Source organism: Moschus berezovskii, chromosome 22 (genome assembly GCF_049115385.1).
Source record: "Moschus berezovskii isolate FMDL1 chromosome 22, NW_MosBer_1.0, whole genome shotgun sequence".
NCBI lineage: Eukaryota > Metazoa > Chordata > Mammalia > Artiodactyla > Moschidae > Moschus > Moschus berezovskii.
Window position 1 is genome coordinate 59,403,502 of NC_142481.1, and position 27,434 is coordinate 59,430,935.

The 27,434-nt window shown below is 44.9% G+C and overlaps 1 protein-coding gene across 1 annotated transcript in view; it reads left to right on the forward strand.

Annotated features, from left to right (window-relative positions):
* Window positions 1-510: 510 nt before the first annotated feature.
* ADAMTS18 (ADAM metallopeptidase with thrombospondin type 1 motif 18) overlaps window positions 511-27,434 on the forward strand; it is a 159,341-nt gene continuing 132,417 nt past the window's right edge. The window contains exons 1-3 of the mRNA XM_088830827.1: window positions 511-600; window positions 694-784; window positions 3,677-3,993. Of these exons, the coding sequence (XP_088686953.1) occupies window positions 511-600; window positions 694-784; window positions 3,677-3,993 (498 nt within the window). The remainder of the gene's footprint in view (window positions 601-693; window positions 785-3,676; window positions 3,994-27,434) is intronic.

A 27,434-nucleotide genomic window follows, 5' to 3' on the forward strand; every position in this document is an offset into this window, starting at 1 on the left:
TCCCTCCCCCGCAGCCTCCCCTCCCCCTGCGCCCCCTCCCTCGGAGCGGGAGCGGGGAATCCCACGCCCTCGCACCAGCCCAGGGGCTCGGACGGGCCCGGGAGCGGCTGGTCGCCAATCACCGTGCGGTGGAGAGGCGGGCGCTCGGCTCCGGCGCGCCGGGGGAGCCAGCTGGCGCTGCTGGCCCCGGGAGCCTCAGACGCTCACCCCGACCCAGAGCGACGCGCGGACCGCAGGGCGGGCGCGGACACAGCGCCCCGGCCGTCTGCGCTCCGAGGCGCGCGCCCGCCCCGGCACCGGGGCGCCCCCGGGAGGAGCAGGCGCCGCGGCGCGAGCCAGCACCGGCAGGCGGGCGGGCGCGCGGGAGCCGGAGCCGGGGGGTCCCGAGGCGCCCGGCCCGCGATGTGAGCGGCGACGGCGGCTCCCACCTGGCGCCGCACCTGGAGCGCCGCGCTCCGGGGCGGCGGGGAGAATGCGCGCCGCCCGCGGCCGCCGCGCCCGCCCCTGACCATGGAGTGCGCCCTCCTGCTCGCGTGCGCCCTCCCCGCCGCCCGCTCGGGCCCGCCGTGGGGGCCGGCGGCGCGCGGGCGCGTGGCTAAGGCAGGTGCCGGGCTAGGGGCGCGCCGCCGGCGGGGGGCCCGGGACGGCGGCCCCGCCGCGCCCTCACGCGCCGGGTCACCTTCTCCTTTGCAGGCGCTCCAGCTGTGCTGCCTCTGCTGCGCGTCGGTCGCCGCAGCCTTAGCCAGTGACAGCCGCGGCGGGGACGGCAGCGGATTAAACCACGGTTCGTATTCGCCCCCTCCTCGCCCCCAGAAGAGCTTTTCCAGGCACTGTGTCCCTTCTTTCCTTCCAAAGAGAGACAAGGTAGAAGAACTCCCCGCCTCTGCCCCACGTGGCAGGTGTGCGCGTGTCCTGGACACACCGGTCCTGTTTGGAGAGGGGGGATGTGGCCAGGACTTTGGATTTATCATGGGAATCAGGGCCTCAAGCTGGAAGTCGCATAAAGGAGAAAACAGTCCTTTCTCCCTTTTCCCTCGTTCACAGACGGGTGGTTTAAAAAAAAAAAATGTGCTGCGGTGAGAAATTAGAAAGTGAATGGACATTGACCAGGTGGCTGATATCAAAAGGCACTTTCTTCATTTCCTTCTTCTTTCGAGAAAGAACACGTCCCCCTTCCTCCTCCATCTTCACCCCTGCAACTCCTCTCTCCCCCACCGTCCCGGCCCCACCGTCCCTGCCCCACCGTCCCGGCCCCACCTCTCCACTCCCGTTCCTTTTATCCGTTTCCCATCTTCTTCCTCCCTTTTCTTTTCTGTTGTATCATTGATTCCCAGAGATCACCAGAGGAAAGCAGGTAGCTTCTCTGAGGGGCGAGGGGTGGGGGAGGGGGTACTTCTTCTGAGGTTTCCTGTCTGCAAACATCCAGAACACGCTTTACTTCTGTTATTTATTAACTTCTCCCTGGCACCTGGAAGGAAAATCCTTGTTTCCATTGTTCCCATCAGCTGCTGGAGAACAACTAATTCCTGACCCAAGGTTTCTACAGCAAGACCTTGATGTCCAGCTGGGGTTCTATCACTTTTTCAGCCTTGCGGCGGCTTTATCTCCTCCTTTTGGGGAGGAGAGGATGGCAGAGTCATGGAAAGGGCCATGCCACCCAAGAGTGGGTGAGTGAGGGGACCCAGGAGAGCCAGGAATTTGCCCTTGAGAAATTCACCATTTGTCCAACCAGAAAAGCTGGCTGCAGTTTCTAAAACAACCCCTCATTGTTCCATCAGGGCCAAATGGCTTGAGATCCCCTCCATTCCAGTCGCCACCTGTAAGCACCTCATGTTAGGCAGCCCTTGGGCTGATTAATCAGATCACTCACTGCAGGGGCTCTGAGTGCCCCTCTTCCCACGAGGCACTGAATATTACCATCAACCCACTGGTTCATCCTCCCTTTGCAAACAAACCAGCAGCAGGTGTCTGGGTAGGGGGCTTTGCAGGCTGATTCGAGGAAGGCTGGCTGGATAAGGCTCCTTCATGTTCTCCCAGCTACGAACAGGCAGAGCTTCAGGTGGCTTTGCACAAGGAGGTAAGAAGCAACGTAGTGGAGAGATTGTCTGGAACATGTGTGATTTTGACAATTAGGTTTTCGCCTGGGGGAGGGAGGGGGTGTTTTCTTGCTGTGTCTCATCAAAAAGCCTTGTACATGGAAAACAGCACAGTAGAGGTTTCTAAGAGAAGTGGTATGTGTGCTGCTCATTTTTTTTTAAGGTTAAGAGAAAAACATTTTTTTCAACTGCTTTTTAATACGCGTGTCAATTAGATAGTATTTCCAGTTAAAGAAGTGAAGAAAAAGTGGGAAGGATGGCAAGAACGTTGTAAGAATGAGTTTCTCAAGCAGTTTGAGGCTCAGATGATTCATATACAGAGGAACACCGTTGAAAATTGCCATCTGGGTTTTTTCTTTTAATTCAAATGTAGGATCAAATAGAATATCACCCATTGTTCATTCTTTAGCTTTCTGTCTTTCTTTCTTTTTCAGTTGTTGACTATTTTAGGAAAAGGGAAATTCCTCTTGCTTTTCCTTCTCCAGTAACCAAGGACCCAAGTGACTCAAACATGCCTCTTAGTTATTTGGAATCTTTCTAAACACTATCCAAATTAGTTTCCCATTCTGTGCCTAGAAAGTGGAAACACAGAGTGTTTTTTAATGTGCAGAGGGCATATTCCAAGTCACTTTGTGGACGATACTTTTCAGTTTCAATGTCCTGTGATAGAAAACAGTGTGCTGGCCTCGTTTTTTTCAAGCAGCAAATTGTTGTTTAACTTCTGCTCTCCGGGACAAGCAGCAATTAGTGCTGCTCTAGGGAGCAATGGGGAAGGTATTTTTAAACACGTCTTTCCAGGTGTCCCCTGATCTGACACGCCCCCACCAACATGTCTGAGCAGTTTTCAACATCAGACTGTAGAAGGAAGTTCTGACAGTTCTGAGGCATTTTTATGTATCCACTCTATTTTATGCTTACAATTAAATGGAATTGTCCCAGGGAAAGCTTGCTGTAAAACATTCAGTGATATGAGTGCTGGAGTTTTATTATCACGTATAATTAATATTGGAAGCATAAAACAGCAGTTACTTGTTAATTACCTGAGATTTCCTCTCAAGTTACTCAGCACCATGAGTTATATTTGAAATTTAAGCTCTGTCCATTTCCACCCCACCCCCACCCCCCGGCCACCGCCCCTCCTCCCCCAATGCTCCCAATGTAGTTTAAACAGAGGTATCATCTTGGGGAAAAGTTCCTTTCTTTGACTTTGTGGCTCCATGGTTATAATATTGTCTCCTCCAAGTCGACTTTGATGTGTGGATGACTCCATGACGGATATGTAAAAAGTCCACCTCTCTCTGCAGACCGTGAAAGTCGTGGCATTTTCCACGAACATTCTTGACGTTCAGCAAGACAGTGCTTGACTTTTAGTTTCTGGAGGAATGACTGTGGCAGAGCTAATTGTCAAGATCACAAAATTCTCCCTGTCATGAGCTGCTCTGAGTGATATATCATCTAGGTGCATGGCAGTGGAGACAAATATCTTTCAGCTGTGCATTGCTCACTGCCAGCCTGTGGGAAAGGGGCCCCCCAGGGGGTCCTGGGCTCGGGTGCTGACAGCCAAACCTTTCCCATTGCAGATTACGTCTTTGTCACGCCAGTAGAAGTGGACTCGGGCGGGTCATATATTTCCCACGACATTTTGCACAACGGCAGGAAAAAGCGGTCGGCGCAGAGTGCCAGCAGCTCCCTGCATTACCGATTTTCAGCATTTGGACAGGAACTACACTTAGAACTTAAGCCCTCGGCGATCTTGAGCAGTCACTTTATTGTCCAGGTACTTGGGAAAGATGGTGCCTCAGAGACTCGGGAACCCGCGGTGCCGAGATGTTTCTATCAGGGATTTATCAGAAACGACAGCTCGTCCTCCGTCGCTGTGTCTACGTGCGCCGGCTTGGTAAGCACCCCCGACTCCCTCTCGCCTGCGTTTTGTGTAACTGGAATGAACAGATGTCTATAATACCAAGCGCTCTTGCAGCCAGCTCTGCATATTCACACTGTCAGCTCTGATATGTAGAATCTTCTCAGCTGAATTAATCTAAGCTGCTCCCAGAAAAAGAAAATCTAATAGAACTTCAATTACCATTTAAGAACGTTCTTTTGCTGTTTATTGGTTTGGGTCTCTTCATTCTCCACGGTTCCAGACGATCCCTGAGGAATTAATCTGATGGATGCCGTTCTCTTTGGAAGGTCTTGAGAGACCAGGCTTTATATAAATCTAGCAAGCTGGTGCCTCTACAGTGCTCTGGCATGGGGGAAACTGTTATTTAACGCAGGAGTACATTCGCAGCCCTGAGAAGCCTGACCTTCCCTGTGGAAGGGAGGCCTCTTGTTTTCTTTCCACTAATCCGTTAGTGTCATCCTGCTCAAGTAAGACATCCTTTTCAAATGTGATGTGGTGTGTTTGGGGGCTGGTGGGGTGAAGTGTGACATCCAGGAAGGCAGGGCATTTAAAAGCATTCGGAACAAGCGTCATTGCCTCCTGTGTAATCCTCACTGTTGAGCTCGAGACCCGTAATATTAGTATAAATGATACTTGTCTCAGGCTTTAGGCATCTGTGCATCAGTAAATGGCGATCTGGGTTGATGCCATCTTGTGTTGCAGTTGGGAAGTGTCTGTAATTGACAGAACAGTGTGTGTGTGTATTGAGACACACAGTTGTCTCGCTCTGGTGTGGCTAGAAGGAAAATGGGAGGAAAGCTCAATTCAGGATGTAGTTAATAATAGACATGATACACTCTGACCGAGCAAGAGGGTGGGGCTTAGGTGCTGGTGAATGAGGACTTCCATATTTTTGGCTAGCTGAAACTTTATTACGTAACTTCATGTTGTGGCCTGACACATAACTAAAATGGTTCATCAAACCAGAGTTGCAATGATTTGGTATGGTCTTTATAGAGTGAAGCAAAGATTTGACGGTTCTCAGCTAAGCTGCATCTGTTTAAATGAACTGTGACTTACTGGTGCCCTACATATTCCAGCCTGCTTACACACAAACAGGCAGCACCCACACCTGTGAATGTGTCTTGTGCTGGTTGGTTCGTTGGTTTGGTGGTGATGAGTCTCCTGACCTTTTGCGAGCATCCTCCTTTCTTCTGTTTCAGTATCCTGACATCTTCAGAAGGTTAGGCCCTCCATCACAGTGGCTTACACCACCCATTCCATATAACCCAGCGGTTAGGAGCAGTCTGTCCAAGGTCATTTTCACACTAGCCCTTACTAGAAGGGCCTTGGGCAAGCTATGAACCTCCCCGTGTCTTAGTGTCTTTATCTCTGCAGTGGGAATAGCAAGAGGGTTCACACTGCAGGGCTGTGGGGGTGACGTGACTTCTACATGCAAAGAGCTACAGCAGTTCTCAGAAGGCACTTAATCTCCTCACTTTGGATGAGCTCAGGATTCCACTCTCTCTGAGTGACTGGAAATCTGACCCTGATCATCTGATCGCATATTCATAGATGCTGGGTTGTTTCTCCTAAGAAGGAGATTCACTTTAGAACAGGGAACAAAGAGCTACTTCATATGTAGAATGAGGCAGACTACACAGTTTCATCTTTGGGATGTAAGGGAGAGAAGTCATTGGCAACCACATCTGCCTGTGTATAAGGCCAATATACAGTTTTTCTTTTCATGCCAGTTTGATTTTGTTTTTATGTTTTCAATTTGATTTTTATTTTATATTGGACTATAGTTTGATTTACCAATGTGTCAGTTTCAGGTGTATAACAAAGTGATTGAGTGTTTTACACACACACACACACACACAGACATACGTACATATTCTTTTTCAGATTTTTTTTCCCATATAGGTTATCACAGAATATTGAGTAGAGTTGCCTGTGCTATACAGTAGGTCCTTTGGGATGGAAGTAAAATAAGTCACTGGCAACCACATCTGCCTGTGTATAAGGCCAATATACATTTTTTTTCATGCCAGTCTGATTTTGTTTGTTTTTATGTTTTCAATTTGATTTTTATTTTATATTGGGCAATAGTTTGTGTCAGTTTCAGGTGTATAGCAAAGTGATTGAGTTTATATATAATATATAAACTCACATACATATATAATACACGCATAATATATAATATATAAACTCACATAAATATATAATACACACATACATACACATTCTTTTTCAGATTTTTTTTTCCATATAGGTTATCACAGAATAGATAGAGTTACCTATGCTATACAGTAGGTCCTTTTTGATTATCTATTTTATGCATAGAAGGGTATATATGTTAATCACAAACTCCTAATCTTTACCACTGCACTACCTGGGAAGCCCATACATTTTTTCCTTTGCATACCAATCTGATTTTTGTTTGTTTTTATTTTTTAATTCAATTTTTATGTGTTCAGTTCAGTCACTCAGTCATCTCCAACTCTTTGTGACCCCATGGACTGCAGCACGCCAGGCTTCCCTGTCCATCATCAACTCCCGGAGCTTGCTCAGACTCATGTTCATCGAGTCAGTGATGCCATCCAACCATCTCATCCTCTGTTGCCCCCTTGGACTACAGCTTGATTTACAATGTTGTATTTCAGGTGTACAGAAAAGTGATTGAGTTATATGTATATGTATAACCCATTCTTTTTCAGATTTTTTTCCCATATATGTTATCACAGAATATTGAGTAGAGTTGCCCGTGTAATACAGTAGGTTCTTGTTGGTTATCTGTTTTATACATAGTAGTATATACATGTTAATCCCAACTCCTAATTTATCCCCACCCCACCCCCCGACCTTTCTACTATGGTGATCATAAATTTGTTTTCCAAGTCTGTGAGTCTGGGAAATTAGTTTGTTTGTATCATTTTAGATTCCACATGTAAGTGATATCATATGATATTTGCCTTTCTCCTCCTGACTTACTTCACGTAATATGATCATTTCTAGGTCCATCCATGTTGCTGCAAGTGGCATTATTTCATTCTTTTTTTATAAGGCCAGTATAATTTGAAACCACAAAATTCACATTCTGTTTCTGTTTTTCAACAAACCAGCCACATATACTTAATTAACTTTACTTCTTTAGGCCTCGGTTTCCTCTCCTAAACCATGTGAAATGATTTCTAAGACTACTGCCATCCCATCAGGGCCCACTAGGTATGGGGTGGGGAAGGTATCAAGCTTATCTCTCTTGCATCACATACCTCCCCATGTCCCAGCGAAGGACTGCAAAATATAAACCCATACAGCGATCCTTAATCAAACAAAAAGAAAAATAAAACAGGGAAGAGGATAAAACCCCAAATGAAAAAGCTGAGACACTGCTCTGTATTAATTTTTGTAACTTCTATTGAAGTATAGTGTATATACAGAAAAGTGCAAAAATCATGGTGTACAGCCTAATGAATTTTCACAAAGTTCACATCCCTGTAACCAACAGCCAGATCAAATAGGACATTACCAGTGCCTGGAAAGACCACTCCTCATCCCTCATCTCCTTCCAGTCACTGCCCACCAGAAGTAACCACTACCCTAATTTGTAACGTAGCTTGATTTCACCTATTTAAAACAATTTTACTTGAGAGAGGGTCATACAATATTCCTCTGTATGAATATTCTACATCATTTCTAATTGTTAGTGGCTGTTGAAATTGTTTCCACTTTGGGGCTGTCCTGAGAAGTACTACCGAACATTGTTGTCTCTACCTTTTGGTAAGCTTACAGACACATACCAAAGACTGAAGTTTCCGGGTCATAGGGTAAATAGATATGTTCTCCTTTGCTCGATTCTGCCAAACAGCTTTTCAGAGTGGTTGAACTAATTGACACTGCCATCAGCAGTGTGTGAGAGTTCCAGTTGCTTCAGATCCTTATCAACACTTGCTGTTATCTCTCTCTTCCATTTTAGACACTACCATTGATGGATGTGAGGCAGTACCACATTATGGGTTGCGCTTGAATTGTTCTGGCGGTTAATGAAGTTGAATCCTTTCTTATGCCTACTGGCCACTTCTATACCCTCTTTTATGCTTTATTAATACATCATAAATGGACAAGCAATAGTATATAAGTTTTCTCTGTTATCTGAAAGTAGAGTCTTCCTATGAAGCCTTCTGTGAGCCAAACTGACAAAAGCAAAGAAGCAGTCACCTTAGCACACATCTTGGCAGTGAGTGCACAGAATAAACTGGCATGGAGCACAACAGCTCACAGACACAGTTCAGAGCTACAGTAGCTTGATGCACAGGTGCTGAGTGCAGTTCCCTGGAGGGGCATTGGTGGTGCCACTTCCCCTGCTGGGGATGAGTGCTGCCTCTGTAAGGGCTCACTGGAAAACCAACAGATGAACACTCATCGCCATTTTTGCTTTGGGTTTTTTGTTTTTGTTTTTTAACATCTTTTGTAAAAGCAAAGTGGTGTAAAGCAAGCCTTTGAAAGTGGGGCATTTCTACAAGTGTCTTCAGTCCAAATTGTGGTGCTTTTCCCTTTCTTTGTGAATAGAAGCAAGAATTCTGAGCAAAAGCACCTTTGCTCACTTATCTTTGATAGCATGGCTGTGCAGCTCTAACAGTGCTGATCTGCATATGAACCACTGTTGGGGGGCAATAATGAGCACTGGGAGATGACTTGAAGCTCCGACTGAGGAGTCAATTCACTAAGGAGACAGAGAGATGACTCTTCTTCCCCCTGAAATGTCTACATCAGAGTTCCACCAAGAGTGGGGCTGGACAACTGGCAACAGAATGACTTTCAAGGTCCTCCAAGTCTGCATCAGTGTGCATTAAAAAAGTAAGACGTCACCTTTAGATACCAGAATACTGACAGGAAAGCTAACCCTTCTCTTGATGGCTGGGAAATCCTGCGAGTGGCTTGGAAAGGGTGGAAGGGTTAAAGTGTGTGTGTGTGCATGCATGCACATTCTCTCAGTCCTGTCCAACTCTTGTGCGACCCCACGGACTGTAGCCCATGAGGCTCCTCTGCCCATAGAATTTTCCTGGCAAGAATACTGGAGTGAATTGCCATTTCTTCCTCCAGAGGATCTTCCCAGCCCAAGGATTGAACCTGCATTGGCAGGCGGATTCTTTACTACTGAGCCACCAGGGAAGCCCAAGGGTTTTAACAGTGAAATATATATGAATATATATGCATGTATACCTACTCCAGTTAGGATTTCTCAAGCAGGGAGTTTAATAATTCACAATTAAATTCTGTTCAAAATATTCTCTTAAAATGTACCTACCCCCCATGATAGTGAAGTCGCTCAGTCATGTCAGACTCTTTGAGACCCCATGGACGGTAGCCTACGAGGTTCCTCCATGCGTGGAATTTTCCAGGCAAGGGTACTGGAGTGGGTTGCCATTTCCCCCATGATAGATCTCATTTTATTCAGAAGTTATGTAGGTGGTTTGCTGTTGTTGCTCAGTTGCTGTCATGTCCAACTCCTTGTGACCTCATGAACTGCAGCACACCAGACCTCCCTGTCCTTCACTATCTTCCAGAGTTTGCTCAAACTCATGTCCATTGAGTCCATGATGCCATCCAACCATCTCATCCTCTGATGCCCCATTCCCCTCCCACCTTCAATCTTTCCCGGCGTCAGGGTCTTTTCCAATGAGTCGGCTCTTTGCATCAAGTGGCCAAAGTATTGGAGCTTCGCCATCAGTCCTTCCAATGAATATTCAGGGTTGATTTCCTTTAGGGTTGACTGGTTTAATCTCCTTGCTGTCCAAGAGACTCTCAAGAGTCTTCTCCAGCACCGCAATTCGAAAGTATCAATTCTTATTTACTTGGAAAAACCCATCAAACAGGAGTTGCAAACTTCTATTTGTGAATCCTGTCTACCATTATTTCTGGAGGTGGTGGTTTTTTAAATTTTGCATTTCAGCAGGATCTAACTCTCTCCAGCCCACAACCTCCCCCTACACCTGGTGGCCCTACAGACTGTGAACATTATCTGAGTTTGCAAAACTGGGTCCCAGAATCTCAGGGTTGCAGACGAACTGGATCTAATCACTCTCTGCCATGCGCATACTTTACACTATGCCCAGCTTCCCCTGAGTACCACGTGGATGAAATGCTTGTCACATCCAGGAAGCCCATGCATTGTCAGGAGACCCTTCATCTTAATGTTGAACTACATACAACCTACCTTCTTATGACTTTCATCTGTATTTCTCAGTTTTGTTTTCTGGGATGGTAGGAGAAACCAGTGTCTTTCTTCCTGCATATGAGGAGATCGAAGATATGCATCTGCCCCCAAGAGTGGAACTTTTGTGCTCTTTTTTCAGGAAGACAATTTTCAGAGTGTGAACAGCTACATTAGCTTCACTTGCACGCGTGTGTACTCAGTTGTGTCTTGCTCTTTGCAACCCTGTGGACTGTAGCCTACCAGGCTCTTCTGTCCATGAAATTTCCCAGGCAAGAATACTGCAGTGAGTTGCCATTTCCTCCTCCAGGGGATCTTCCCGACCCAGGACTCAAACCCATGTCTTCTGCCTCTCTTGCATTGCAGGCAGATTCTTTACCATTAAGCCACCAGGGAAGCCCCAGCTTCACTTGAGGTATTGAAAATTTCAATGTCTTTACGTACAACAGAAGGTCAACAACACTGGGCCCAGGAATATGTGGTTTTAATTTTCCGAATGATTCTAATACATACTAACATGAGAGAACCATTGGGTTAAGACATTGAACATGTAGGCAAATTGTTTTTACATTTGCTGTTGGTCTGACAGAGTGAGCCTGTTTCTGAAACTTAGTAGAAATGTCATATTTGGAGAACTGACTGGAAAGATTATGTCATTCAATTACTGATGAACTTCCGTTATGTCAGGCACTGTTTGGAGCACAGGGTGGAGAAAGCTGCAAGCAAAGGGAATGCTGTAGGAACTTTCCTGATGGTCCAGTGGTTGAGACTCCATGGTTCCCCTGCAGAGGTCATGGGTTTGATCCCTGGTCAGGGAACTAAGACCCTACATGTCACAGGGGGAGAAAAGGTAGATGCTGTATTCTGCTTCATAGTATTTCATTCCAATGGAGGAATGGAGTGGAGATGTGAGATCCAGAAATTGCTATTTGATTTTGATTTAAGCTATTATTCAACAGAGTCCTGAAACAAACAGTTCATGGAGTATGGTTTTAGATTGGCATGTTAACAACTCAGAAACGCCCTATGTTTTGCCTTAGTTCAGTTCAGTTCAGTCGCTCAGTCGTGTCCAACTCTTTGCGACCCCATAAATCACAGCACGCCAGGCCTCCCTGTCCATCACCAACTCCCAGAGTTCACTCAAATTCATGTCCATCAAGTCGGTGATGCCATCCAGCCATCTCACTCTCTGTCGTCCCCTTCTCCTCCTGCTCCCAATCCTTCCCAGCATCAGAGTCTTTTCCAGTGAGTCAACTCATCCCATGAGGTGGCCAAAGTATTGGAGTTTCAGCTTTAGCATCAGTCCTTCCAATGAACACCCAGGACTGATCTCCTTTAGAATAGACTGGTTGGATCTCCTTGCAGTCCAAGGGACTCTCAAGAGTCTTCTCCAGCACCACAGTTCAAAAGCATCAATTCTTCGGTGATCAGCCTTCTTCACAGTCCAACTCTCACATCCGTACATGACCACGGGAAAAACCATAGCCTTGACTAGACGGACCTTGGTTGGCAAAGTAATGTCTCTGCTTTTTAATATGCTATCTAGGTTGGTCATAGCTTTCCTTCCAAGGAGTAAGCGTCTTTTAATTTCCTGGCTACAGTCAGCATCTGCAGTGATTTTGGACCCCAAAAAAATAAAGTCTGACACTGTTTCCACTGTTTCCCCATCTCTTTGCCATGAAGTGATGGGACCAGATGCCATGATCTTCGTTTTCTGAATGTTGAGCTTTAAGCCAACCTTTTCACTCTCCTCTTTCACTTTCATCAAGAGGCTTTTGAGTTCCTCTTCACTTTCCGCCATAAGGGTGGTGTCATCTGCATATCTGAGGTTATTGATATTTCTCCCGGCAGTCTTGATTCCAGCTTGTGCTTCTTCCAGCCCAGCGTTCCTCATGATGTACTCTGCATATAAGTTAAATAAACAGGGTGACAATATACAACTTTGACGCACTCCTTTTCCATTTGGAACCAGTCTGTTGTTCCATGTCCAGTTCTAACAGTTGCTTCCTGACCTGCATACAGGTTTCTCAAGAGGCAGGTCAGGTGGTCTGGTATTCCCATCTCTTTCAGAATTTTCCACAGTTTATTGTGATCCACACAGTCAAAGGCTTTGGCATAGTCAATGAAGCAGAAATAGATGTTTTTCTGGAACTCTCTTGCTTTCTCCATAATCCAGTGGATGTTGGCAATTTGGTGCCTCTGGTGCCTCTGCCTTTTCTAAAACCTGCTTGAACATCTGGAAGTTCATGGTTCTCTGTTTAAAAGTTTCCCTAACTAATTTGATCATGGAACCTGTTTTTCAGGAAACCTCTCTTCATAGTCTAGTAGACTTCTCTGGTAACTCAGATGGTAAAGAATGTGCCTGTAATGCAGGAGACACTGGGTCAGGTAGATCCCCTGGAGAAGGGAATGGCAACCTACTCCATTATTCTTGCCTGGAGAAGTCCATGGACAGAGGAGCCTGGCTGGTTGCAGTCCATGGGGTCACAAAAAGTCAGACAGGACTAAGCCACTAACAGTGGCAAGAAAATCACCAAAGCAATGATTCCTAAAAGAGATACTGTGATATTATGTATTGATTTCTGACTCTTAAGAGGTGTTGAGGCATAAAAGGGTTTAATGACCCCATGAGTGGTTTCATGGCCATATATTCCCATAAGGTTCGGGAAACTTTAAGTAAACGTCCTTGCTCTTATACATTTCTTACCTTTTAATGCACTCATGTGCATGGTGCAGCTCCAAGAGGTCGAATTTTGATGAACTTGATGACTTCCCTGCTCACCTTCCTTTTAAGCCACACTTGCATCAACAACTAGCCAGGGTTCCAAGCTTCACCATGGAAGAGTAATCATTAGATCGAAGATGATTTGCACTTTAATAGTACCTGATGAATCCAGTTACTATGCCCACCAGTTGGGAAAATGCACCTCTTGATTGAGAAGTCTGGAGACTCAGCTCCATTCACAACATGAAGACCCAGGGAAGAGGCATGCAAAGATGCTACCTGTGTTGCATTTCCACCCAAATGTATTCCTTACTTCTGATTCATCCCCTCTGCAGCGGGCCTGGCTGGCAAGAATGGTAGAGAGCTGCTCTGTTCCTCTGGCGTCTTCTGTCCAGTCTCGGGTTAGGCTCCAGCCTCAGCGTCACGTCAGGGGCTCGGAGTGGAGTGGGTACCATAAGGTCCCTCCAGCCTTGGTTGCGATTTTGTCGCTTGGTTTTCATTTCTTGTTGCTTTGTCCCCAGTCATTAAACCGTAAGCGGCGTTTCTCCTCCATGGCTGGCTGCCCTCTTGTCCCCATTGTGTCCTTCCTGGTGGTGGTCTTTTTGTACTATGACTGAAGGGACAATTCTTTGGAGAGCCTGGGTCCCTGCAAGGAGCTCTGGAAGCAGTTGGATTTCAGTGGGGACACTTTGATCTCGCTCTTTTTCAGAAGTGTTTTATGACTCAGAAAGCTCCGCCATTGAGTTGCTGTTGCTGGTTGCTTGCTGCCCGGTAGTCTTTAGAAAACTGATTTCCATTCATCAAAGGGCTGAAGTTAAATGACCTTAGTCCAGACAGGCAGAAAGAAAGCAGAGACTCTTCTGCTTTGGGAGGCCTCGTTAACCAGCAGAGGTTTGCTGCCTGACACACACCGCCTTGGAACTTTTTAGTCACTTGAGAGCATCACGTGAAATTAAGGATTAGTCTGGGTTCTATTTACAAGTTTTTGAACACAGACTGACCCAAGTCAGAGATGTTTTCTTAGATTTTGACTTGTTTCATCAATGGTAAAAATATTTTTTTTTTTTGGTCTCTTTTCTATAGGCCCTCTTCAGACATGGTTTGTGAAGATGATAAGTTTGCTTAGAACAACACTTTTTGAAAAATGCCAGCCAGTGTCCTTTTTTTTAATTGCCAAGGTTCTTGCCAGAGAGCAGGATCCCCAGGCTGATTTGAAGGGTGCTCTCATGGGAAGGCAAAAGGCTGATCCTTCCTCCCTGTGTGCTCAGCCTGTTAAAGCATGGCTGCTAAGCATCAGTCTCCCAAGCACCAGAGCTGTGAATCTTGGGTGCTGCACCTCAGTTTTCTCATCTGTAAAGTGGGCAGTGGTGACTCTCTCTCTCTCTCAGGATTGTGATGATATATGATGAATTCCTTCCTCAGTTACTCTTCTTTTATTTGTAGGTTGCTTTTTTAATTGAGTTGTAGTTGGTATACAGCGGGACTTCCCTGTGGCTCAGATGGTGAAGAATCTGCCTGCAATGTGAGAGATCTGGGTTCAATCCCTGGATCGGGAAGATCCCCTGGAGAAGGGAGAGGCAACCCACTCCAGTATTCTGGCCTTGAGAATCCTATGGACAGAGGAGCCTGGTGGGCTACAGTCCATGGGGCTGCAAAAGAGTTGGACACGACTTAGAGACTAAACAACACGGGCTACCATAGCAAACAACCACAGACTGAGGGGCATAAGAAATTTTGGATGGTGAAAATCTGAGATCAAGGTGTCAACAGGGTTGATTTTTCTTGAGGCCTCTGTCCTTGGCTTGTTGATGGCTGTCTACTCCCTTTGTCTTCATGGGAGCCTGGCAGGCTACAGTCCGTGGTATCGCGAAGAGTCAGACAGAACTGAGCGACTGACACACACACACTGGTGAACGATCTTCTAAAGTTACAGGTGTATAAGACAGTGATTCACAATGTTAAAGGGCTCTATGGCTCCATTCCCTGTGTTATGCACTATATCCTTGCAGCTGCTGCTGCTAAGTCACTTCAGTCGTGTCCGACTCTGTGTGACCCCATAGACGGAAGCCCACCAGGCTCCCCCTTCCCTCATGCCCCTTCCCCATTATTGCACCCACTACTGACAACCACTAGCTTGTTCCCTGTATCTGTGAGCCTGCTTCTGTTTGGATATTCACTAGTTTCTTGCATTTTTCAGATTCCCTGTGTGATATCATACAGTATTTGTCTTTCTTTGTCTCACTTACTTCACTGACCATAATACCCTCTAAGTTCATCCATGTTGCTGCAAGCAGCAAACTTTCATTCTTTTTGAAAAGCATTGCATTGTGTGTTTATATGGATGCATACACACATGCATACACACGCATCTTCTTTATCCAGGCATCTCTGATGGACACTTTGATTGCTTCCACATCTTGGCATTTGTAAATAGTGCTGCTGTAAACATTGGGGTGCATGTATCTTTTTGCACTAGTGTTTTTCTTTCGGATATAGACCCAGGAGTAGAATTGCTGGGTCACATAGTAGTTCCTTGAAGATTCTTGACTTTGGTCTAGAAGAGGATCTAGGAAGGAAATGGGCCTTGAAACTCCTGGCCTGGAGCATTTTCAGGCTCCTTAGAACAGGAAATGAGCCCTTAGATGTTGGCTGTCATACTGGTGGGAATCCTGGGGATTTTATGGGGGAAGGTAGCCACCACTTGATCAGTGATGAAGACATAAAATCAGAAAATGAGAGGAAGATAAAGAATCAAAGAGGAAGGAGCTAAGAAATCAATAAGATTGGGATCAAGGCACATACGATAAATCAGGGCAGTGGGGAATGGCTTTGAGCTCAGACTTCGAAACCCCGGTGCTGGCCTTTTCTGGGTGACCCAGGTCAAATTATTTACCCTCTCCGGGCTTGATTTTTCACTGGCAAAATGAGGATAATGGTAGTTCCTTCCTCAGGGGGTTATGGATGCTTAATCAAAAGAAATAATGCTCTGTGTACAATGCTCGAAACAGTGGCCGGCACACAGTAATAACACGGGTAGTGGTGATAATATAAAGTAGTAATTGGTATTATTAGTAGCAGAATTGGCTAGTGCCAGTCCTCCAGACCACCCACAGGTAAGGAAGTTTTAGCCTAGATAATAATAGCAGTTTATGTTGATTGAGCACATATCGAATTTTTAAAAACTGGAGCCGTGGAGTAGAAGATTCAGCTAAGATGAAGCCCGAGACCTTTATGACTTTTAACTATCAGTTGGCATATTGCTATTCAAAGTCTGAAGCGGCAGTTTACTTCATGTACTTCAGAAAGACCTGGGCACTTTAGGAGGAAAAAAGAAACCCTACATATATTTATGCTCCACCTCTGAAAATCCAGTAAGTCCTGGGTAGAGTCTGGGTGTCCACTTAAATGCAAGAAAAGCTTCACAGATTGTTCCGGGGGCACCAGGGACTGTGAATCATTGTCCTAAAGGAGTCTGCAAAGGAGCTTGCCTGCAGGAAATGGAAGGCTAGTGGGACATCCTCTGGGAATTGCTTTTGCTCTTGGAACACATCACACCTTCCAAGTGTGGTCATTGGTGTTCTGTCTAGCGTGAGCCTGTGTGTGTGCTCGAGGGGGCAGGCAGTGGTCGCTGGGGTGAATCCAAATGTGCAGAGGGTTCTTGTTTCTGTATCATGTAACACTTTAGTGGCAAGTACAAAAAGCCCATCTTGAACTCAGTTAGGCATAAGGAAATGTGTATTTTTGGCTCTGGAGCAGTCTTTCTCATTCCTCCTCCTGCCTGTCTGTCCATTTCTCTGCCTCCCTGTTTCTCCCCCATCACCCCTTCTGCCCACCGCCGACCCCCTTCCTCCGCCGGCCTCTTCCCCTCCCCACCTGTACTGGGATGACTAGCTTCCAGCAAGGCTGGACCCAAGCTACCAAATCCCATCATCACCGTCCTCCTTCTGTCAGCCTTTTGGCTCTTTCTCCTCCTGCTTGTTGCACTTCCACGTGCAGGACCCCCGAATTCCAGATGTGATTCAGACACTGCCCTGGGTGCCTGATGTCACACGTGACTTGCAGTGACTCCACGGTTGTAACTGACGTCATACGTGGGAACAAGCGTATGGGGCTCTGGGCTTTATTTGCGCTCTCACCTGTCCGTAAGCCTCAGGGGGCCCCACTCAAACCCTCTGTGTCCAAGCAAAACTAAGTCAGATTTTGGATTATATATTGGCACGTGAATCAGTGGATAGAAGGCGGTCTGGGATGCACAGCAAGCCAAGGGCTTCACAGTTACCTGTCAGTTTGAAGCTCGTTTTGAAACCAGAGTTGATTCTTTCTGTTGTGTGTGGCCTTAAAATATACACACATTGTGTTAGTCCATACTTCTTCTGAAGTTGTTTATTTTTTTGATGAAGAAAGAGTGCCTAAAAATAATGTGTGTCTTGAAGTTCCTTCCTTGTTATTTTTTTAATTCCTGTATAGTTAATCACACCCTTATAATTAATATGTTTGTTTCTAGTTTGTTTGCTGTTGCTAAAAAAGTGTGCTTATATATGGGTCTTAGTTGTATGAGAGAGACAGAAAGACCCACCTTGTGAAAAGCTGGGATGCCAAACACAGGCGGGATATTAGCTATGGCCAGAGATGGACTTACTGCTATTGACATTATCCACCCAATACCACTCTCATCTTGGTTGTATAACAGGCAGGGTTACTGAGAACTCATTTCATTTTGTCTTCCATGAGCGTAAGACAGTCACGTAGAAAACCAGTTCTTTCCAGCAGAGCATGCATGCTGGTAAAACTGCATGGTTTCTTCCCACCGTCAACAGTAAACAACTCAAGAGAAAATGGTACTGATTAATTCTTGAAGTCCAAGTATAAACAGAACTAATGTTAACAGTGCACATGAAGGCTCTCAGGCCCCAAAATGTTTGCCTGGACTTCCTACACATCTCTGTCCACAAACCCAGGAGTCCCTCCTCGATTAGATCAAGTCATTCCCGTGGAAGTCGGTTCCCACGGTTTTCCTATCCAATTATAGGGCCACGTTCACTCAAATACCATAATGCAAGTCTGGTGAGCGTGTTCTGTCTGGACTACATGCTTACCTCTCCTGAAGGGATGCCTTTGATGTATGGGAGGATTTCAAGTTCAGCTGAATTCTTTTGATTGCTTATTCATGCCACTGAGCTTTGGAATATCTTATCTGCCCTTATTACCACCGCAAGTCAAGGGGGCATGCTTTCCAGTATACATTATAAAGTGCACATCACTAATTTACTAGAAGTCAGCTATGCGCACACCCTTCTTTAGAACCAGCACTTGAAAGGGATTGAGATAAGCTCGTCAAAGGAGATTATCTCTCTGACGATTTACGGAGTTCTCCCACAGCGCTGTGCCGTTGCAGTGTCTGTGGGTTCATTCTGTGACTTCACAGTTCAACCTCCTTTCGTATTTTACTCTGTCACTTGCAGGAGGCGAATGAAGAGTTGCCTCAGATGAATTTCTCTGTGGATGAATAAGGCACACAGTTTTTATTTCCCCCTCGATTGTCGAGTTTAGACCTATTTTAGGCAGCACAGAGATGCGGCCAAAAGGAAATATTGCTGAAATGCATTCTCACTCTTTAAATACGCTAATGTATTTCCCTAAGGCTTAGTCTTATCTCGGGGTTTCACAGTCATTGTTTTCCAGTAAAAGGCATTGAAGTAAGATGAATTCCAGTCCCTTTTAAAAGATCCTTTACTCATGTATGAAGCAAATACTAATTTCTGTTTAATGGTATAGATTTAACACTGTCATTTGTGTTAAAATAATATCAAGATCAATGAGTCTTAGCATATAGAGCTTTAAAAACTACAAATGCCTAGATCCAACTGAAAGCAGAATGGCTGCGAATGGGGGCCAGATACCTATGTTTTTAAAATACTCCCCAGTTTTTCAAAGACTCCCCAGTTGATTCTAATGTGCAGTCAAGTTTGAGGACCCCTGCTCTAGATAAATGTCCCCAGAGGCATTAGAGATGCTATCACCTTAGAAATGCTTTGCGCAGTCGTTTAAGAAGACAGGATGGTATGTTAAAATGCATGGGATTTGAGAAGTTTATCTCTTTCACTTGAGAGTTAATGTGATCTTGGTGAAATTATCCTTTATAAATACACTTTGTTTTGAAATAATTTTAGATTCATGAGCAGTTGCAAAGATAGTAGAGAGTCCCCGTGTATCCTTCACCCAGTTTTGGGACATCATCAAATTATCTGAGAATCTAGTTTCTCTGTCTGTAAAGCAGAGATGAAAAAAACAATGACAGCTTCAAAGTGAAACTGTACACCTCAGGTTCAGACTTGAACCCAGGGGTTGGGACTTGAACCCACTGTCTTTTCATTGAGGTCACACACCTGGCTTTAGGACTTAATGAAGCTTGGGTTCTTTCTCTCATTGGAGAATTCAGTGAGAGACAAAGTGATAGGTAAGAAGTGGATTTATTTAGAGAGATACCTCATAGATAAAATGTAGACCATCTCAAAAGGTGTGAGCGGCCCTGGGAGACACACTCCACAGACAGCATGTGGGCCATCCCAGAAGACGAGAGGCCCCGGGATACAGAGTGGTTAGTATTTATGAGCTGGGTAAGTTCATAGGCTAATGGGTGGGAGGGTTGTTCCAACTGTCTGGAGAAAGGGGCAGAGATTTCCCTTAAATAGTTGGGTCAGTGCCCATTTTTTGGTCTTTTATGGTTGGCCTGGGAGCTGTCATGGGGCTGGCGGGTGTGTTGTTTAGCTCATGCTAGTATATTACAATGAGCCCATGATGAGGCTCAGGCTCCACAGGAAGTCGAATCTTCCACCATCTTGGCCCTCGCTGGTTCTAACCAGGTTATGTTTTATCCTCAGGGGCTGTGTCATTCTTGTAGAGATTGTTCCCTGTCCCCTTTACTCCTGTTTGAAAAGGGTTACTGTAAGAATTAAATGAGATAATGATAAAGTGTAAAACCTGTGGGAGATAGAGTTCTAAGTGGGGCCCCAAGCTTCCCAGCCCCTGCTGTGTGCACACCCTCCAGTGATTTGCTCACTGGTGCTAATTTAGGTGCTGCTGGGAGGCGATTTTGCAGGTGTATTGAAGACACCAAGTCACTTGACCTTACAATGGGGATATTGTCCAGGTAGATGTAAGCTATCCTGTGATCACACAGAGTCAGGAAAGTCAGAGAGCAGCATAGCTAGAGGGATTTGACACATAAAAAATCCCTCCATGGCTGGTTTTGGAGGCGGAGTGGACCACGTGGCGTCTAGCTGATGACCAGCCAGGAAACGAGGCCTCAGTCATACAAACAGAAGGGACTGAATGCTGCCAACCACCTGAATGAACTTGAAAGTGGACTCTTTCCCAGAGGAAGGAATGCAGCCTGGCTCAGGCAGGAGCCCTGAGCCTAGAACCCAGTCACACTGTGCCCAGACTTCTGATTTGCAGAACTATGAGCTAAGAAATTGGGATTATTTTTAAGCTGCTAAATATGTGGTAATTTCTTCTAGAACAGTAAAAAAAAAAAGAAAGGAAAAACAAAGGCAGAAAACATCTAGAGGGCTTCCTCTGCAGCTGGTGTGAACACGTGGTGAGTCCCTTCCCATTGCAGAATCTGGGTGTCAGATTATCCATCAGCTCCTCGTGGAGCAGGTGGGATAGTGGGGTTGAGGAGAAGCAGCAAGAGTCCTTCGATATTCACTGTTCACAGTTGTGCAGTAAATTGTGATATTTGGCCCAGGGCTTCTCGGGGCACTGTTGACGGTGTGGGTGGACCCCTGGGGCTGACTGCAGGGGTGGGGAGGGGCGGTCCTGGGCATTGTAGGGTTCCCGGAAGCGTCCCAGACCTCTACCCATGAGATGTCGGTAGTAGCCCGCTGGCTGTGTCCAGAACTGTTTCCAGACTTGGCCAAGTACTCCCTGGGGACACCAGGGAGAACCAGTGATACAAAACTATCACAAACTGGCCTCTTTAACAGAATGCATTTATGTGAGTCTATTTTTTTCAGGATATACTTGTTAATCTCAATGCCATAAAGAATAATGATATTAGGTACTTCACCTACTTTGGAGGAATTTAGCTAGGGAGACCAAGATGAATGGTATATGGGGGCTGGAAAGTGAATTGACTGAAGGCAGAAAAACTGTCTGGAAATACATTTTTAAATGTGTATTTCCTTTTGAATTTCACAGAATGCCAGCCTACCCTGCTGAAAATAGCTGGACCTCTGTTGGCACAAAGATATCTTTATAAGAATATTGACTCTTGCATTCTTATATAGGAGGGAGTTCAGTTCAGTTCAGTCGCTCAGTCGTGTCTGACTCTCTGCGACCCCATGAACCACAGCATGCCAGGCCTCCGTGTCCATCACCAACTCCCGGAGTTCACTCAAACTCATGTCCATCGAGTCAGTGATGCCATCCAGCCATCTCATTCTCTGTCGTCCCCTTCTCCTCTCACCCCCAATCCCTCCTAGCATCAGACTCTTTTCCAGTGAGTCAGCTCGTCGCATGAGGTGGCCAAAGTATTGGAGTTTCAGCTTTAGCATCAGTCCTTCCAATGAACACCCAGGATTGATCTCCTTTAGAATGGACTGGTTGGATCTCCTTGCAGTCCAAGGGACTCTCAAGAGTCTTCTCCAGCACCACAGTTCAAAAGCATCAATTCTTCGGCGATCAGCTTTCTTCACAGTCCAACTCTCACATCCATACATGACCACGGGAAAAACCATAGCCTTGACTAGATGGACCTTGGTTGGCAAAGTAATGTCTCTGCTTTTTAATATGCTATCTAGATTGGTCATAACTTTCCTTCCAAGGAGTAAGCGTCTTTTAATTTCCTGGCTGCAATCAGCATCTGCAGTGATTATAGGAGGGAACCTACCCATGAAGGATGTAGGTTAGAAATATGGATTCTGTTTCTGAATTAGCAGCTGAGCTTAGACAGAAGTTAAATACCCTACACGTTCTCTTGATCTATAGGGTTGGGGGCAGTGGACATTTCTGGGGGATGAAGTGGAAATGTTCTCTGTGTTTTGTGACTGTGTGTTCAACTATGATGCTGGGAAAGATTGCGGGCAAAAGGAGAAGGGGCAACAGAGGATGATATGGTTGGATGGCATCACTGACTCAGTGGACCGGAGTTTGAGCAAACTCCGGGAGATGGTGAAGGACAGGGAAGCCTGGTGTGCTGCAGTTCATGGGTTTGCAAAGAGCTGGACATGGCTTAGTGACTGAGCAACAACATTCAATCTGTGAAACTTGTAAAGGTATATTTGATCTTTCTATCACCTGCACAGAATTGGGTGATTTATTATTAATGTCTTAGTACTTGGAGAAGCAAGGTACTCTGGGAGGTTTGGAGCTCTTTTTTTAAAATTAATTAATTAATTTTAATTGGAGGATAATAACTTTACAATATGGTGGTGGTTTTTGGCATATTCCATACATTAAAAGCAACACAGATGTAAAGACCAGACTTTTGGACTCTGTGGGAGAAGGCAAGGGTGGGATGATCTGAGAAAATACCATTGAAACATGTATATTACCATATGTAAAATAGATGACCAGTGAAAGTTTGATACATGAAAAAGGGCACTCAAAGCCAGTGCTCTAGAGCTCTGTTTTAATTGGAATACTAGGTAAGGAGCCTACGTTTCTCATACGCATAGATTTACCAGCTTACCTGATCATTGAACCTATTTCTATTATCCCTTCTTTGAATAGACCCTTCATCTAATAGTGAATAGTACAATGGTCCTATATAATTTGCAGCATTCTGTAAATTACTCAGTCTCTTTATAAATATACCAGGTAAGCGAAGTCCAGGTCACTTTGGGGCCTATATTCTTAGCTCTCAGTAATGAATTGCTAGCATTTCTTCTCTCTTTCTATTCCCTCCTCTTTTCCACCCATCTGCCCATCCTTGTGACCCAAAACATTTATTCCAAATCAATGTTTTGTGTGTCTAAGTCTTATCGTAGGTTATGAAAATACAAAAATGATAATGTAGATCTTTAATCCTAGAATATTCTGTTGTCAATGTGGGGAGGATTGGTGGCAGGGATATATAGACACATAAGGACAGGGTAACAAAGTTAATGTAATTGCTAAGGTGTGTTTAAACAACCATGAGAATACAAATAAGGTAAGACTTATTTTTCTTTTAAATTAGAGTATAGTTGCTTTACAATGCTGTGTTAGTTTCTGCTGTATGGCAAAATGAATCAGTCACATATATACATATATTTCCTCTTCCTTGAATTTCCTTCCCATTTAGATCAGCACAGAACATTGAGTAGAGTTCCCTGAGCTATACAGTAGGTTCTCATTAGTTATCTGTTTTATACACAGTATCATAGTGTATCTCTTGACTTCCTACTTTTGCATTCCAGTACCCTATTATGAAAAGGACATCTTTTTGGGGTGTTAGGTCTAGAAGGTCTTATAGGTTTTCATAGGAAATCAAGAAATACCTGGAGTAACAGGCAAATTTGGCCTTGGAGTACAGAATGAAGCAGGGCAAAAGCTAATAGAGTTTTGCCAAGAGAACACACTGGTCATAGCAAACACCCTCTTCCAACAACACAAGAGAAGACTCTACACATGGACATCACCAGATGGTCAACACTGAAATCAGATTGATTATATTCTTTGCAGCCAAAGATGGAGAAGCTCTATACAGTTAGCAAAAACAAGACTGGGAGCTGACTGTGGCTCAGATCATGAACTCCTTATTGCCAAATTCAGACTTAAATTGAAGGAAGTAGGGAAAACCACTAGACCATTCAGATATGACCTAAATCAGATCCCTTATGATTATACAGTGGAAGTGACAAATAGATTCAAGGAATTATATCTGATAGAGTCCCTGAAGAACTATGGACAGAGGTGCGTGACATTGTATAGGAGGCAGTGATCAAGACCATCCCCAAGAAAAAGAAGTTCAAAAAGGCAAAATGGTTGTCTGAGGAGGCCTTATAAATAGCTGAGAAAAGAAGAGAAATAAAACGCAAAGGAGAAAAGGAAAGATATACCCATTTGAATGCAGAGTTCCAAAGAATAGCAAGGAGAGATAAGAAAGCCTTCCTCAGTGATCAGTGCAAAGAAATAGAGGAAAACAATAGAATGGGAAAGACAAGAGATCTCTTCAAGAAAATTAGAGATACCAAGGGAACATTTCGTGCAAAGATGGGCTCGATAAAGGACAGAAATGGTATGGACCTAACAGAAGCAGAGATATTAAGAAGAGGTGGCAAGAATACACAGAAGAACTGTACAAAAAAGATCTTCATGACCCAAATAACCACGATGGTGTGATCACTCACCTTGAGCCAGACATCTTGGAATGTGAAGTCAAGTGGGCCTTAGGAAGCATCACTACGAACAAAGCTAGTGGAGGTGATGGAATTCAGTTGAGCTATTTCAAATCCTGAAAGATGATGCTGTGAAAGTGTTGCACTCAATATGCCAGCAAATTTGGAAAACTCAGCAGTGGCCACAGGACTGGAAAAGGTCAATTTTCATTCCAATCCCAAAGAAAGCTCAAGCTACCGCACAATTGCACTCATGTCACATGCTAGCAAAGTAATGCTCAAAATTCTCCAAGCCAGACTTAACAGTACATGAACCATGAACAGATGTTCAAGCAGGTTTTAGAAAAGGCAGAGGAATAAGAGATCAAATTGCCAGCATCCTCTGGATCATCAAAATAGTGAGAGAGTTTCAGAAAAAACTTCTTTGTTGACTATGCCAAATCTTTGACTGCGTGGATCACAACAAACTGTGGAAAATTCTTCAAGAGATGGGAATATCAGACTACCTGACCTGCCTCTTGAGAAATCTTATGCAGGTCAAAAAGCAACAGTTAGAACTGGACATGGAACAACAGACTGGTTCCAAATCGGGAAAGGAGTATGTCAAGGCTGTATGTTGTCACCCTGCTTATTTAACTTATATGCAGAGCACATCATGAGAAATGCTGGGCTGGAGGAAGCACAAGCTGGAATCAAGATTGCTGGGAGAAATATCAATAACCTCAGATATGCAGATGACACCACACTTACTTGCAGAAAGCAAAGAAGAACTAAAAAGCCTCTTGATGAAAGTGAAAGAGGAGAGTGAAACAGTTGGCTTAAAACTCAACATTCAGAAAACGAAGATCATGGCATCTGGTCCCATCACTTCATGGCAAATAGATGGGGAAACAATGAAAACAGTGACAGACTTTATTTTGCTGCTGCTGCTGCAGACTTTATTTTAGGGGGCTCCAAAATTACTGCAGATGGTGACTGCAGCCATGAAATTAAAAGACCGTTGCTCTTGGAAGAAAAGTTATGATAAACCTAGACAGCATATTAAAAAGCAGAGACATTACTTTGCCAACAAACGTCCATCTAGTCAAAGCTGTGGTTTTTCCAGTGGTCATGTATGGATGTGAGAGTTGGACTATAAAGAAAACTGAGTGCTGAAGAATTGATGTTTTTGAACTGTGGTGTTGGAGAAGACTCTTGAGAGTCCCTTGGACTGCAAGGAGATCCATCCAGTCCATCCTAAGGGAAATCAGTCCTGAATGTTCATTGGAAGGATTGATACTGAAGTTGAAACTCCGATACTTTGGCCACCTGATGTGAAGAACAGGCTCATTGGAAAAGACCCTGATGCTGGGAAAGATTGAAGATGGGAGGAGAAGGGGATGACATAGGATGAGATGGTTGGATGGCATCACTGACTCAATGGACATGAGTTTGAGTGAACTTCCGGAGTTGATGATGGACAGGGAGGCCTGGTGTGCTGCAGTCTGTGGGGTCAAAAAGAGTCGGGCGTGACTGAGAACTGAAGTGAACTGGACTGATCATACTGTACATATGTCAGTCCCAATCTCCCAGTTCTTCTCGCCTCTTTCCCTCTCCCGCTTGGTAACTATACATTTGTTCTCTACGTCTGTGTGTCTCTTTCCACTTTGCAAATAAGATCAGTCCAATTCAGTCGCTCAGTCATGTCCGACTCTTTGCAACCCCATGGACTGCAGCATGCCAGGCTTCCCTGTCCATCACCAAATCCCAGAGCTTGCTCAAACTCATATCCCTTGAGTCGGTGATGCCATCCAACCATCTCATCCTCTGTCATCGCCTTCCTCTCCTGCCTTCAATCTTTCCCAGTATCAGGGTCTTTTCCAGATAAGATAATCTATACCATTTTTCTAGACTCCCCGTATTTGTGTTAATATACCATATTTTTCTCTCTGACTTACTTCACTCTGTGTGACAGTCCCTAGGTACATCCGTGTCTCTACAAAGGACCCAGTTTTGTTCCTTTGTATGGCTGAGTAATATTCCATTGTATATATGTACCACATCTCTTTTGATGGGCATTTAGGTTGCTTCCATGTTCTGGCTATTGTAAATAGCACTGCAATGAACATTGCTGGGGGGTGGGTGTCTTTTTGAATTTCGGTTTTCTCTGGATGTATGCCGAGGAGTGGAATGAGACTTGTTTTTAGTGTGATAAGCAAGCTATTTAAATGACCCTACTAGTTTGTGAGGAAATGTAAACAACAGTGATATTATTCATATGCCCATGTAAGTGTCATTGCCCACAGATCAATTCAGTACCCAATTCCGGCCACTTATCACCTTCATTGTCACCACTGTGACCTGAGCCTCTGTCTTCTGATTCCTGCAGCAACTTCCATCCTGCTGATGCTCTTTTAGCTCATATTCCTAGAAGCTGTTTTTCTCAAGTAGCCAGGTTATTTCACCTTCCTTTTCCCCACCAGCTAATGGCTTTCCATGGCCCGTGGGATGTACTCCAAATGTCTTACCATGGTCTGCAAGGCCCTGTGTAATCTGGCACCCTTGACCTGAGGGCCAGTCTCTTCCCCCATCGTCCGTTCCACCCCAGCCCTTCTGACGTCCAGGCCCTTTCAGCATTCTCAGAGGCCGCCACTCCTGTGCCTGCACTCTGTATGTTCTTTGCCCAGACACTCACCCAGTTGCTTTTATCACTTCCTGGCACTTCAGTTCTCTGTGCAGAGGTCATTGTTGCAGAAAGCTCCTCCCTGACACCCCATCACGTGCTATCCTCTGACCTTGCTTTATTTTCATTCCTCCTCTTTATCACTACCCGACTGACTTATTACCTTGCATTTCTGCCTTCCCCTCTTAAATCTGTGTTCCAGGAGCCTGCAGCTGTGTCTCCAGTGGCTGGAATAGTCTCTGGCAAATAGTAAACACTCGATGACCACTCATTACATGAATGTGTGTACTTAATATCCTGGTGATTTAGAAATAGGTACATCATTTCCATGTCTGACATGCATCATTAATTAGATATTATGCATGTATGCATTCATTGATAATGCTCATAAGCTATATATCTTTTTATCCTTTATATATCATGTTAGAGATATAGAAACGGCACTGGCCACCTATACTTTTGTATCTGCCCAGCATCCCTTTCCCCAGTCTTTTGGTAAGAACACTGAAGTTTTCCATGGGGACAAAC